The sequence below is a fragment of the Balaenoptera physalus genome, assembly GCF_965194825.1.
Source record: "Balaenoptera physalus genome assembly, chromosome: X".
NCBI classification, from domain to species: domain Eukaryota; kingdom Metazoa; phylum Chordata; class Mammalia; order Artiodactyla; family Balaenopteridae; genus Balaenoptera; species Balaenoptera physalus.
In genome coordinates, this window is record NC_138903.1 from 8,133,459 (window position 1) to 8,147,795 (window position 14,337).

At 48.6% G+C, this 14,337-nt stretch overlaps 1 protein-coding gene across 4 annotated transcripts in view; it reads left to right on the forward strand.

The window, feature by feature from the left end:
• The first annotated feature begins 316 nt into the window (after positions 1 to 316).
• Positions 317 to 14,337, forward strand: part of LOC309652864 (protein WWC3-like) — a 129,993-nt gene continuing 115,972 nt past the window's right edge. For all 4 annotated transcript variants that reach the window (XM_082446947.1, XM_082446946.1, XM_082446948.1 and 1 more), the window contains exon 1: positions 317 to 942. In XM_082446947.1, coding sequence (XP_082303073.1) covers positions 659 to 942 — 284 coding nt within the window. In that variant the 5' untranslated portion in view covers positions 317 to 658. The remainder of the gene's footprint in view (positions 943 to 14,337) is intronic.

The window sequence follows — 14,337 nt, forward strand, 5'->3', positions numbered from 1 at the left end:
TGCGGTTTCCCGGCGAGGCCCAAGGAGGTGGTGGAGCTGGAGAGAAGAGGGAGGAGCGCGCGGAGCAGCAGGGGAAGACGGAAGAACACTGAGCGGGGCTGGGGGGGTAGGAGCAGCCGGCTGGGGAGGAGGAGTAGAAGCAGCGGGCGGGGGTGAGGGCTGGGGGGCAGAGGAGCCAAGAGCCGAGGAGCCCCCAGGAGAGATTGGAGGCGGAGCAACCAAGGGAGATTGAAGGGCTTGCAGCAAGCGGGGGAGGAGCCGCCGAGGGGATGGGGAGGGGCGGGGCCACAAGAGGGGCGGGGCCTGCGTAGCCCCGCCCCTACCGGGCGGCGCCGAGGAACGAAGATGGCCGGGCGCGCCGTGGGAACTGAGGGGCCGCCGGTAGCGGCTGCGGCAGCTCTGGGCCTGTGACTCCACGAGCGGCGGCGACTCGAGTGACCCAGGCGGCGCGGGCGGCAGCGCGTAGGGCCGGGCGGGCGGCGGGCGGCGGGCGGCGGGCGGCAGGCGGGCGCCGGTGCGCGGGCACCGGGCGGAGGATGCACCAGGCGCGGCGGGCGGCTCCCCGCGGCCGCCCCCGCGCCCCGGACGCCGGGCCTTAGTGCTGGCGGAGGAGGCGGCGCGCGTGGGGCGGCCGGGCGGCGGCGGGGCCCGCGCCGTCATGCCATGGCTGAGCGGCGGCCGGCGGCGGCGGCGGGGACAGCCGCGCGAGGCCCCGCGGGAGCCGCCTCAGCCCGCGCAGCCCCCGCGGGAGCCGCCGCCGCCCGCGCCCCCCGCCGCGGCCCCCGCGCCCCCCGCGCCCTCCGCGCCGCCACCCCCGCGGGCCCGGGAGAGCGCCGAGCTGCCGCTGCCCGCCGGCTGGGAGGAGGCGCGCGACTACGACGGCCGCGTCTTCTACATCGACCACAACACGCGCCAGACGTCGTGGATCGACCCTCGCGACCGGTAAGGGGGGCGCGGGCCCCGGCCAGGATTAGGGCGCCCCCTACCTTGGGCCCAGGGAGAGGATCGAGGACCCGGGAGGCCTCCGGGTGTGGGCGAAGATCGTGAGTCCTCCTCGCCCGGCGAGGATCCGGGCGCCCCCATCCCCGGACTCCTGGCCGAGGATCGAGGCGCCCCCTCTCCCGGCCTCGAGCCCCAGGAGTGCGGAATCCCCGGCCTCCACCGCGGGGCGGACACTCTTCCTTGGTTCCCTCACGTCACCCGCTGACCGACGCCTGGGAGCTGGGCGCCTGGAATTTCCTCTCCAGGGGCTGACGGATGGCCCTCTCTTCCTTTTTCCTCCGCGGTCTCGCCCATCCCTGTCGGGCCTCCGCGGCCCACCGCCCGCTGGCCGTGGCCCTACAGGCGCCCCCGACCTCGCGGTGGCCAGATGAGCTGTCATCTTGGAGCACAAACGTGCGCCCCAGCCTCGTGGTGTGGGTTCCTTGTCTGGCGGGCTGAGCCTAGTTTCCATTCGAAGGCTGTGCCAGATGGGACACTTAAGGGATTCCCGATTCTTTGGAGTAACCATCAAACTTGTGATGGTTACTCTTTAGCGCCTTAAAAGTTGAGTTAAAATTCTGATTGAAAAAGCCTGTGTACTGCGGTCAGAATGGGCTATGATTAGACCCATATGCTTTTGGAATAAAGGGAAAACAAGAGTTGAATTTTAGGTTTCCTTTTTGTGCAAGATCCGAGTAGAGCGTTAAATTGTCTTATTATTCACGTAAATAAATCCTACGGAGTGAAAAACGGATGCTTCTAAAAGCACCACCAGATTACGATTAATTAAGTTCATGTAATGACTTCTTCGTTAACTTTTTGTTCGATTGTCTGTTGGTTTCAGTTGGTTCAGCTGCTTTTGGGGAGAGGCATTTTTTTGTGGAGTTGGAATTCTGTTGAAACCAAGGGATTACAGTGATTATCTGATATCTTGTCCTATCTGGAGCAACTTCTCTCCACACTGGGCTTGAGTGCCAGAAAGGAAATACTGCAAGCTTCCCAGTGATTTTGAGACTTGAAAAGGCCCAGCGTGGTGACAGGCTCCTGCTTCCTCCTACCTGCACTGGAAAGGCAGCGCTGCATGGCACTGGCGTTTGAAAATAAACCTTTGGGGAGGGAAGCTGCTAAATTATTGTTTGAAGATTTCTCTGGGTTCAGATAGGGAAAAACAAAGGAAGGCAAAAGGATCATGGTTCCCTAACATTCTCTTTGAACATGGCAAGCTTCTGGACTCAGAAACTTAGAGAGATTATAGCACAGTTTATTGGCTTAAAAAGATGCTTAGTTATTTTGAAAATCAGGTGAGATCATATTATAATTTTAACCAAAGGCTAGAGCCACAGCTGTCTGATCAAGCCTTGGATGGTTCTGGAGTTGGTAGAACTGCTTGGAATGTGGTGCCCTTTTATGCTGTATGTCTGTTAAAAATCCAAACAACTGGAAAATGAACCAATTAAAAAATACTGTTTTGCTTAGAAAAGGCAAAGACTCATTTTATGAGGGTAATATAAAACAGTTGCGGTTACATTGGAGTGTGGATTCATGATGAAAAGTATAAATGTAAGAATTTCCATTTTAATGGTACAACCCAGGCCATAGGTGAGCAGACCCCACAGAAGACAGCTTGTAGAATCTTCCTTTCCATGTATTTCATACCCATTTCCTATGTTCCTCTTTCCAGAAGTCTGTGTTATTGAATGACATTTTATACATCACTTACGTTACAGGTTTTTAAAAAGCCCTGTTTCTAATGCGAAAATTGTCGGTGGAGTGAACGAAAGTGGACATTTTACATTTTTTTGTAAAGTAAAAACGTGTACACTTTTATGAGACATTGTTTTCATAGTGAGTGAAAATTCAGCAGAGGACAGCTTGCACTTCAGCTCCCATAATACCTTGCCCGAAATATGTATGGAATGCTCAGCGAGCCACAGACATTTAAGTGGAGTCTACGGAAGGGTGTAAATGCTGTAATAGTCATTCTTCTTTCACAACAGAACCCTGCCGATTTTTATAGGGGACCGGTTATCCTTTAAAGTTGTAATTGATTTTTATGATTTTTATGATATGGAAAAAACCGTGTGTCAGAGCACGCAGCATTTTCTCCATGTGCATCTGACAGTTAAAACCCTTTTTGAGTTGCATTTGATTCACACGACTGGAAAACGGTATTCAGAAAATGAGGACTTTCCCCAAACAGCTTCCAAATGGAGAACGGTCAGGAGAGGCAAAGAAATAGGTTTTTAAAGAAAATGAAATTATGGAGGAATAGATGAATGTAGTCAGTTAGGCGAAAATTGTTGCCGACTGAAAACATCATTTCCTATATAATTTATTAAACCTAATAGCATAAAATATGCTGCCGTAAGCAAGGTCACCGAGGGCCAAGGTTTGTAAACAAACTCTTCTAGAGTTTTATAGTAATTCCATTCAATGTTGTATTTAACAACATTGGGTCTTGCCAGCTCAGGGTGTGTTGGTGAATTATTGTAGCTGTACTTTCTTTTTCAAGTTACAACAAAGAGGTTGCAAACGTAAGGAGACATCTTTACAGATGTGGCTACAGATGTGTAAAAAACAAATCTCAATATTTTCAAAACAGAATTTCTTTAGTTGGAGTATGAACCCACCTTAGGTTTAAATTCACTATCTCTGCAGATCAGTACTGTGCATATAATTTTCGTAGTTAGTTTTCTGGGAATCATACCCAAAAACTTTGTTAAAAAATATAAAGTTGGGACTTCCCTGGCGGTCCAGTGGTTAAGACTCCTCGCTCCCAATGTAAGGGGCACAGGTTTGATCCCTGATCGGGGAACTAAGAATCCCACATGCTGCATGGCGCGGCCAAATAAATAAATAAATAAATAAGATTAAAAATAAAGTTGATTCACCATTTTTGTGACTGGTAGTTTCTGTGGGTGAGTTGTGTGTGGTTTACATTAGTGACACATATGTGTTCCACATACATCAACTCAGAGTTCAATGGCCACTTTATAAAAAGGTATTTACCATTTAGGTGGATAATATGGGAAGAACTTTTCTGCCTCTTTTGGAAAAATTCAGTGCCTTTGACATGTATATGTCTGCTTCTTGCAGGGTTGTATTGATATTAACCTATAGGTGGACTGATCTGTTGAAACTTAGCGTTCTGTTTCCGATAGCTCAGTTGGGATTGCACATTACTGGAAATGCCAACCTCGAGCAGTTTGAGTGGTGGACCATGTCACACTTGAGATCAAAGCAGAGTATAAATGATCAGGATGGCGGTAGAAGGCCCAGATTATATCATGACAAAAGCTTTTAGGGATCCATTTGTTCACGAGATGGGGTTTGACCTGCGCCACATGGAGAAATTCTGTGATATATTAAAAGTCTTTTGAACAGGCTGTTGCTTTAAGGGGAAAGCAATCCATGGTTCCGGAATTTGCCAGGTTGGAGCCCCACATAACAGGGCCAGATGGCATCATTGCTACCTTCTTGGAACCTTTATTCAGTGTTAATTAATAGGAGGTTTACTATATTTACCCCGCAGAGTCTATTTTGGGATTATATAAACTTTCTGATAAGCAAATAATGATTTTTCCATTTTTCATTCTTTAAGACTATAGGTCGTCTCTGTGTATCCATGGGGGAGTGTCTTGCTTCTCAGGCTCTAAGGAGTGGGCTTCCGTAAGACTCTTCTTCCATTTAGATGATCAGCAACCACTTCTTGGTTTGTTCTCCGTCTAATATCTTTCTTTCTTTCTTTCTTTTCTTTTCTTTCTTTCTTTTTTTTTTTATAAGAGGAGTGAATGGAAAAGTCATTCATTTCCAAAAATATCTCCCGGATGTTTGGAAATCTCTAAGTTTCCTTTTCTTCCCTTTCGCTCTGCTTTTGGAAGTGGAAACTGTGTTTCACCTCTGGTAGGTTCTAGTGCATAAACCCTTGGGTCAAGTGACATGTTAAAGGTCACCGGGTGAGCCCGGTGAACTGCTTCTAGCCTGGGTCCTTTTGCTAATTGGCTGCCTTTCTAGTAAATTCAGTAAAATTAATCTGATGGAATAAAAGCAGAGCTAAATTTTCCTGAGTTCAGTTATTCCCATTCCCATTCAAATCCAGTAAAATGAAGTAATAGTTATAGATTCTTGGCCTCCTGTGTGCTGGGATGGTGGATGGAGACCAACTTTGTCTGGGAGGTGGCAGACACATAAAATGGAGACAGTGATGGTCACCAGGCACCATTATCAGGTGGTGATGGCTTCGGAGAAAAGGAGGAGGGCTCACTAGAGCCTGGGGGTTCTTTATCCTTGTCAGTCATCTCCTAGGTTGAGCGTTTCTCGTGCTTTCTCAGTGCTGGGGATGAGAAGGGGGAATGTGAGGAAAGTGCTGCGGAAGAGGAAGTGCTGGGTGTGTTTGGAATAAGAGAGCGAACCGTTCAGTTTGACTGACCCCGAGCCTTCGTGTAAGGCAGGTCAGGCTCGGGCAAGACCACGCGTAGCTTGAATCCTCCAGCTTTGTTCTTGGAAGAGCCAGGGCCGCTTCCTTCCAACTCCTCATCTTGTATGCGAGGGCTGTAGCCAAGGCGTGCGTCCCGCCGGCTGTGAGTAGGACGGGGACCTGAGCTGAGTCTTCTGACCCTGATGCAGTGCTCTGTCACATACGCCACCCCACTGCCCAGTCCCTACTCAGTTTTAAGCATACTGCCTCTGTTCATTTGTTCATTCGATCACCCATTCATTCATTGAGTAACTGTTGCACAGCCTCTCCATCTCAGGCACGCTTGCGGGTTCAGGACTCCAGTGCTGAGCACCAGCAAACAGGTCCCTGCCTCCATGGGGCTCACACGGGCCCGTGTCCTCTTCCCTGAGGCCTCACCGTGCTGTTCCTGCCTCCTGTTCTCCCCGCTGGGATCCCTTGGGTCTTAGGACACACGTGGAGTGCTTATCGTGTGCCAGGCACTCTAGGCGCTTGGTGGATGCTCTCACTGAAAGCCCACGAGGGCTGCAGGAGTTGTAGGTGGACAGGTGATGGAGCTGAGGCCAAGGGGGTTGACTTAGTAACCTCGCTTCCCAGAGCCAACGAGGAGGCGTCTGTCTGACTCCGGAGTTGAGCCCAAATCCACTACCTAACCTGACCTTCCCTTGGCTGGGTAACCGTGTGCCCCTTGTACTGTGTTATACCCACTGGTTACTTTTATCTTATATTCACTGTTGTTTGATATTTAACAGACACCTCCCCCCACCCCGCCCCCGATAGAATAATGGCCCTCCAAAGATGTCCATGTTCTAGTCTCCTAAACCTGTTAATAAGTTACCTTCCAACACAAATGGCATTTGTAGGTGGGATTAAGTTAAGAATCTTGAAATGAGGTGATCATCCTGGATTATCTGGGTGGGCTCAGTGTCATCAGAAGAATCCTTACAAGAGGGCAGCAGGAGGGTCAGAGTCAGAGAACAAGATGTGACAGCAGAAGCAGATGTTGGAGTCATGTGGCCGTGAGCTGAGGAATGCATGCAGTTTCTAGAAGCTGGAACAGCCAAGGAGGTGTATTTTTCCAGAGCTTGCAGATGGAACACGGCCCTGCTGACACCTTGATTTTGGCAGAATGAAACTGATTTTTGACTTCTGACCTCCAGAACTGTGAGGTAATAAATGTGTGTTGTTTTAAGCCACCTGGTTTGTGGCAGTTTGTTACAGCAGCAGTAGGAAACCAATACACCCCATGTGTTGTTCTCCCAGAGACGGTGGAAGCATGTGGTCAGCTTGGTGCAGTTGATAACAGCCACTCTAGCCGCTGTTTGTCGGGTGCCCAGGGGGACTGCGCCAGGCATTTTATAGCCGTTCTCTTGCTGGCTCCTCACACACTCCTAGGAGTCCTGCACCTTGTGGATTGAGCTCGGAGTTTCACTCACGTTAGGCACCAAGTCTTATTTGTTGAGCTAGCCAAGTATGAGTGACGGACAGGGTGGAATTCTGAGAGGAGAGGCCAGGTGGAAATTGTCGGAGGTTTTCACAGATGCTGACGGGCCTGAGTTAGAGATATCTGGGGCACTAGGACTAGAAAAGTCAGGGATTATATCAGAGAAATTGCGAGGGAGACAAGTAGCGCACAGGACTTAGCTGATGCTTGAATTAAGGCAGGTGAAATCAGGAGCGGGGAGGGGAGGGTGCCGAAGGAATCTTTCTGACACCTTAGGAGTAGCTGGGACTCACCAGGGGCCAAGCTGAGGCCTCCTATTAACCCCACTCATAAGCCTTCACTGTTTTTGCCACCGTTGTTGTTGATGGTGTATGTTCAGTGAGTCGGTTACATAGAGAAACATGTGGAGTCATTCAACTTACTGTATTGCTGACAGGCAGTGTCCTAAGAGGTATCCAAGCTGGGCAGGTGTTACTTTAGAGCAGGGTTTCTCTGCCCGGGTACTATTCATATTTGGGGGCGGGTAATTCTTTATTGTCGCGCCGTCCTGTGTAGCGTAGCATATTTCGCAGCGTCCCTGGTCTCTACCTAGTGCCTGCCAGTAGCACACCCCTCCAAGTCATGACAACCAAAAGTGTCTTCAGACATTGCCAAGTGTCCTCTGGGGGCCTGATGGAGACCCGCTGAACTCCTTCTATCCACCTGGTTGCAGTGATTCACATTTAGGAGCTGAATTTGTTTCAAGCAGATTGGTGGTTACTAAGATGTTCCATAACAGGGGGTAAGACCACAGAGACCTGCTGTCTGTGTTTCCATGAAGAACGGATGTTAAACATATTTATGTGAAAAACCCTGAATTTACTAACCATGCACATGGTAATACCAGTACATGAAACTTTGGGAAAGTAGTATGAATGTATTCTTCAATTTGTAGAATATTCTCAATCAATGGGTAGTTACTGAATGTCAAGTGTATACAAGTGTATATGCAGTGGAACAGAAGAAAATGAATCTCGGGACTTCCTTGGTGGCACAGTGGTTAAGAATCCGCCTGCCAATGCAGGGGACACGGGTTCGAGCCCTGGTCCGGGAAGATCCCACATGCAGTGGAGCAGCTAAGCCCGTGCGCCACAACTACTGAGCCTGCACTCTAGGGCCTGCGAGCCACAACTACTGAGCCCACGTGGTGCAACTACTGAAGCCCGCATGCCTAGAGCCCATACTCCACAACAAGGGAAGCCACCACAATGAGAAGCCCGTACACCACAGTGAAGAGTAACCCCTGCTTGCCGCAACTAGAGAAAGCCCGCGCACAGCAACGAAAACCCAACACAGCCGAAAAAAGAAAATGAATCTGTTAACACTTCAGTGTTCTGCAGTAACCCAGAGAGAGCTGGCCTGGCCTTCTGCGCGCGTGCGTGTGCTCACGTGTGTGTGTGTGTGTGTGTGTGTGTGAGAGAGAGAGAGACGGGGATCAGGTTGCCTGGGATGCCCCCAAGAGACATCCCCATCCCTCTGTGGACGAAGGAGCCACCGGTGAGAGGATGGCCTCTGCCTTTGCTCAGAAGCTCTAGAAAGACAGGGCAAGGGCATCCTGAAAAGTTGCTTGTGGAGCTGTGAAATCCTCAACATTTTCCATCTGGAGGGCCCTCTTTTTATTTCCTTAAAGCTCAAGGGGTTCAGGGCGGGAGAGGGAAAGAAGAAGGGAGCTGGCTGGGCCAACCCCTGGGGGACAAGCCCTGCAGTTCAGTGGGTGGGACATCGAACCAGGCAGAGGTCTCCTGAGCGGCTCCTGTGTGCCAGCCTCAGTGCCGTCAGGAGATGGGGCACTGCCCCGGTGAGTGTGACATTTCCAGGCCGCCTGGAGCTCGGGCAGGACACCAGAGAGCCACCGCAGGAGGTGAGCTCCGTCCTGTGCAAAGGCGCCTGTCTCCAGTGTGGGGCAGCCCTCTAGTGTACGGGTCAACTGGGTTTGTCCTGAAAATTACCCCGGTTTTTAAAAATTGAGATATGCTTCACATACCATAAAATGTGCCATTTTAAAGTGCCCTATTTAGTGGTTTTTCGTACATTCACAAGGTTGTGCAACCATCACCACTATCTAATTCCAGAACATTTTCATTGCCTCAAAAAGAAACCCTGTACCCTTTAGCAGTAACTCCCATCTCCCTCAGCTCCTGGCAACTACGAATCTGTTCTCTGTCTCTATAGATTTGTCTGTTCTAGACATTTCATGTACATGGAGTCGTGCAACCTGTGGCCTTCTGCGTCTGGCTTATCTCACTCAGCATCATGTTTTCGAGATTTGTCCGAGTCGCAGTGTGGATCAGTGCTCCATTCCCTTTCGTTGCCAAATACTGTTCCCTGGTGGGGCTGCACCGCGTTTTGGAAGCCGCCCTGAAGCGCCCGCCCTGTCCAGGTGTCCTTGCAGAATCTAGGAAGTAGCTATGTCTTTAATTCCACGATGTCAACTCCCAACCGTTTTACTCAGAGAAAAATGACCATTCATAGGTTTACAGTGTCAAGATATAAACACGACCTCGTGTACTCAGTGAAAAATACGAGGTCTCAGGCTGGCTGTGATCAGCTGTTGTGTGTCCTCGTTTGTCTGATGCTTGTTTTGGCTCCTTGAGAGCTAGGAGCGGGCTTCCGCACTGGGGTTGTGCACAGTGGAACTGGCCGGGGAGTTCAGGAATGCTGGCGCCTCCCCACATGGGCCAGGTAGCCCCGAGTTTTAAGCTCCCCTGGAGATTACAGTGTGTAGCCAAGAGTCACAGTTTTGTGCCAGGGCTAGTGGAAAAGTGAGATATAGGAGGTGCTGATGTTTAGCAGAAGTGGAGATGGCAATGTTAACATCGTGAGACTTGGTGCATTTATTAATTTTTCTCTGCAAATTGGACAAAGACGGTCATCTGTCTAATTTTGAAGGAGGAGAAGGTGCCCTCGTCCTGTGGCTCATTGCTAGCACGCTGGCAGACCTTGCCTGGCAGGTCAGGGACAAGGCCAGGGTCACAGCCAGCCAGCTCGCTGGGCTCCAATCTCCAGGAGGGGGCCTGGCATTCAGAGAGCAGTTCAGAGATGGTCTGGCTGCACCCACCGGTGTTCGCACCCTCCCCTCCTTTCTCCTTTCTCCTTTCTCCTTCTGTCCGGAAATGCCCCTCGCACACACTGGCCTTTCTCTAAGAGAAAATTAAAGATTGTAAAGAGGGGGTGATGCTGTCCTGACAGTAGGCCCTCCTGAGGCCTGTTGTACTCATTTATGAAGCTTAATGCACTTCATGTGATTAATCAACTGATTGATGCAGCCAAAGGAGCGAGAAACTTAATAAAAATTAATTGTTCAGCATCCTGGTGACCAAAGAGCTGCCTGATTGAGTGTTTCTTTGCAAGCAGCTGTGCTTCTCTCCTGCAGACCCCACTTTCCAGTCTCTGTTGGCGCCGTGCTCTGATGCACAGATGTGCGTGGTCCTGACGGTGGATGCCCTTTAAAATGTTCAGACCCACAGGGACCTGGGGTGTTTATCTATTATACGGGAACCCATTGAAGCATTCGTTCTTGCTTTACTAGAATGACACAATGTGGAAGTATGCAGAACACAAGAAAATCCCTGCCTGCCCCTTCCCCGGGTAACCAGCATTATAATAGCTTGCTGTGTGGCCTGCTCGGCCCTTCTCTACACCTCTGCCTAAGTACATGTGCAGAAGCCCGGATATTTGTTTTGGAAGTTTACATGAATGGGATCTTGCTATCAATTTTTTTTTCTGTGACTTGCCATTTTCAGTTAACAATATGTCTAGGCACTCTTTCCACCGTCAGAATGTACAGATCTACCACCATTCTCTAAAAAACCTTGTTTTTATTGGGGTAAAAGTCACATAACAAAATAACTCATTTTAAAGTAAACAACTCAGTGGCATTTGGTACATTACCAGTGTTGTGCAACCACCGCTCTGTCCAGTTCCAAAACGTTTCCATCACCCCAGAAGGAAACCCTGTGGTCATTCAGCAGTCACTCCCCGCTCCCTTCTCCGCCCCCAGCCCTGGCAATTGCCAAACCACCAACCTACTTTCTATCTCTATGGATTTGCCTGTTCCAGGCATTTCATATACGTGGAATTCTGTATTCCGTATTCCATATCTCTGTGACTGTATACAGATGGCCTTTTGTGTCAGGCTTCATTCACCTAGCCTAGTGGTATTGAGGTTCATATATGTTGTAGGGATCTGGTTTTGTGCTTTTGCTTCTTGGTTTAATGCAGAGGACACACCATCGTGGGATCCTAACTGAGGGCAGCCGTGCGAACTTTGCCCACGGGAGCAGCTGTCACCCTTCGAGAAAAATCAATTGAGGATCAGAGAAAAGAGGTCAACTTAATTTAGCTTTTCGTTTGTTACTTTGAGAAGTATAAATTAGTTCACATTTCTTTTTAAAATTAGGAACAGGTAGCCAAAAACGAATATATGGTAGGATTTTTATTAATCTAGATGCTTAGTCTGTGCCAGGTGCGATGGAGGGTCACATGTAATTAATATCGCCTAGGCCTTTTCCTGAAGGGGATGAAAATGCAGCTGGGGAAACAAAAAGAGCCTACATGAAATAATAGGCCAACAGCGCAGCGGTTACCAGCCTGCTGCCGGGGGAGCAGGGGTGGCTGGTGGGGGGAGATGGTCAGCCCTGAAGTCAGAAGATACAGAGGGTCCAGGTCCGCTCCTGCACCTGCACCTGCGGCATGCCACCACGCAAGTCCCCAGATTTCCTTGTGGCTGGATTTTCTTACATGTACGAGAAAACAATACTTGTTGTCAGTTGACGAACTGATGCTTGTTGAGTGTAAACTGTTTCCCAGATGTGATGACTGCCCCTGGGAGATCTTAGGACAGGGGTTGGCAAACAGCAGCCTACAAGCTGAATCCCGCTGGCCACCTGTTTTTATACAGCCTGCAAGATAAGAATGGGATTTTCATTTTTAAATGGTTGAAAAAGAATCAAAAGGAGAGTAGTATTTCATGAAAGTTATGGGGATTTCAAGTCTCAGTGTCCATAGATAAAGTTTTATTGGAGCACGGCCACAGTCGTGCAATTAGTTATTGTCTTTGGCTGCTTTTGCGCTATAAGGACAAAGTTGAGTCTCTGGACAGAGGCCATGTGGCCCGCAAAACTGGAGACATTTACTGTCTGGCTCTTTACAGAAAACGTGTGCTGACCTCTGATCTTAGGAGAATACAGGGTCTATTCAAGGAAACTATTAGTCACTGGGGGTGGGGTAGATAGGGGCTGGGGTGGGGGACACAGGATAAGAAGACCCCAGCGGGAAGTTTAACCAACTAGAGAGAAGGGGCTCAGAAAGATAAAACCCAGCGGGGGACCCTTTAGTCAAGGAACCCTCAATAGAGACTTCTCTCCTCCCCCTGAAAGGCTGCTGCATCTAACTGTCATAAGACAAGCAGGGAAAGTTAGATTAGATTATTTAAACAACATGCCAATTAAGACTACAGTTGAGGGATTTCCCTGGGGGTCCAGTGGTAAAGAATCCGCCTTATAATGCAGGGAACATGGGTTCGATCCCTGGTCGGGGAACTACGATCCCACATGCCGTGGGGCAACTAAGCCTGCGCGCCGCAACTACTGAGCCCTTGCGCCTCAACTAGAGCCCGTGTGCCCTGGAGCCTGCTCGCCACACCTAGAGAGAGAAAACCCACGCACCACAACTAGAGAGAAGCCCGCGCACTGCAATGATAGATCCCTCACACCTCAACAAAGATCCCGCGTGCCACAACAAAGACCCGACACAGCCAAAAATAAATAAAATAAATAAATAATGAATAAATCTTGAAAAAAAAAAAGACTACAGTCGACCCTTGAACAACTTGGGTTTGAACTGCATGGGTCCACCGGATTTTTTTCAGTAGTAAATACTACAGCACAGAACTGTGGGTACAGAGGGCTGACTATAAGTTATATGCAGATTTTCGACTTTCTGGTGGGTGGGCACCCCTAACCCCTCTGTTGTTCGAGGGTCAACTGTACTTTATAATAAGAAGACAGGAAAATAAGCACTTTTAGAATGATTTTCATTAAAAATACACAGTTAATTCTGGGGATCTAATGTACAGCATTATGATTATAGCTAATAGCACTGTATTGTATACTTGAAAATTGCTGAGAGTAGATCTTAAATGTTCTCACCACAAAAAAGAAACGGTAATTATATGATGTCACAGAGGTGTTAGCTAACTCTACTCTGGTAATCAGATTATTGCAATATATAAGTGTATCAAAATTAGCATGTTTGTGCACCTTAAATTTACACAGTGTTATATGTCAGTTATATCTGAATAATACTGGAAAAAAATACACAGTTAAGAAGCTAAGGTTCAAAGGTACAAAACGTTTTAGTTCCTGGAAGAATTCGGGCATGGGACTCTCATTCTTTTGTGCTCCTAGGTAAACGAGGCTCCCCTCCCCCCACCTGTGCTTTATGAACTTGCATGGTTTTTAAAGGCCAGTTACAGGATTTGTGCATGTGCACATATGTATCTGCTCAGAGCTGCTCTCCACCTCTCCCTACAGACCTGGAGACACAGAAAGACCCCCTGGGACTGGTGTCACAGGGAAAACCCTTCATTAACCTGCTCCCCTTCAGAGGAAACCGAGAGGTGCTCAAACCCCATTCCAGCCAACACAATGCACAGAATGAAATTGGTAGGACTCCGTTTATGTAGCATTCCTGAAATAAGACAACTATAGAGATAGAGGACGGATCAGTGGTTGCCAAGGATGGCGGATGGGGGACAGGGGTGGGTATGGCTGTAAAAGAGTGGCATGAGGGAGGCTTGTAGTGGTGGACTGTTTCTGTATCTAGAAGCTACACACGTGATAAAATGGCATGGAACTACACACACACACACACACACACACACACACACACACACACACACACACGGAAGCACGTGAACTCTGAATAAGCTGTGTGGATTGTTCCAGTGTTGGTTACCTGGTTTGGGGTTGTACTGTACTTACGCAGGATAGGACCTTGGGGGAAACTGGATGAAGGGTGCATGGAACCTCCCTGTACATTTCTTTGCAACTTTCTGTGAATCTGTAATTATTTTAAAATGTTAAAAAGGAAATTGGAAAATGAAGGAATCAAGCAGAGATCTAGTTATTCAGTTTTTTTTTTAATATTAACTACCTCCTTTCCTTTAACTCACTTATTTACATTTTATTCTGCTTTTTCTGTACAGTACCTAGCACATAGCAGGTTCTCAATAAATGTTTGTTTCATGTAATTATGCCTGTAGAAACAGGTTTTATTTATTCATAATGATAACCTTGTATTTCTGTATTTCACTTTCTCATATATTCTAGAGTTCTCAAGAGCAGAGCCTTCTTGCCAGCTGTCAGAGCCCCTATTTTGTTGGAGTGGCCACCCTTGTCTTGACTCAGGGAATGTG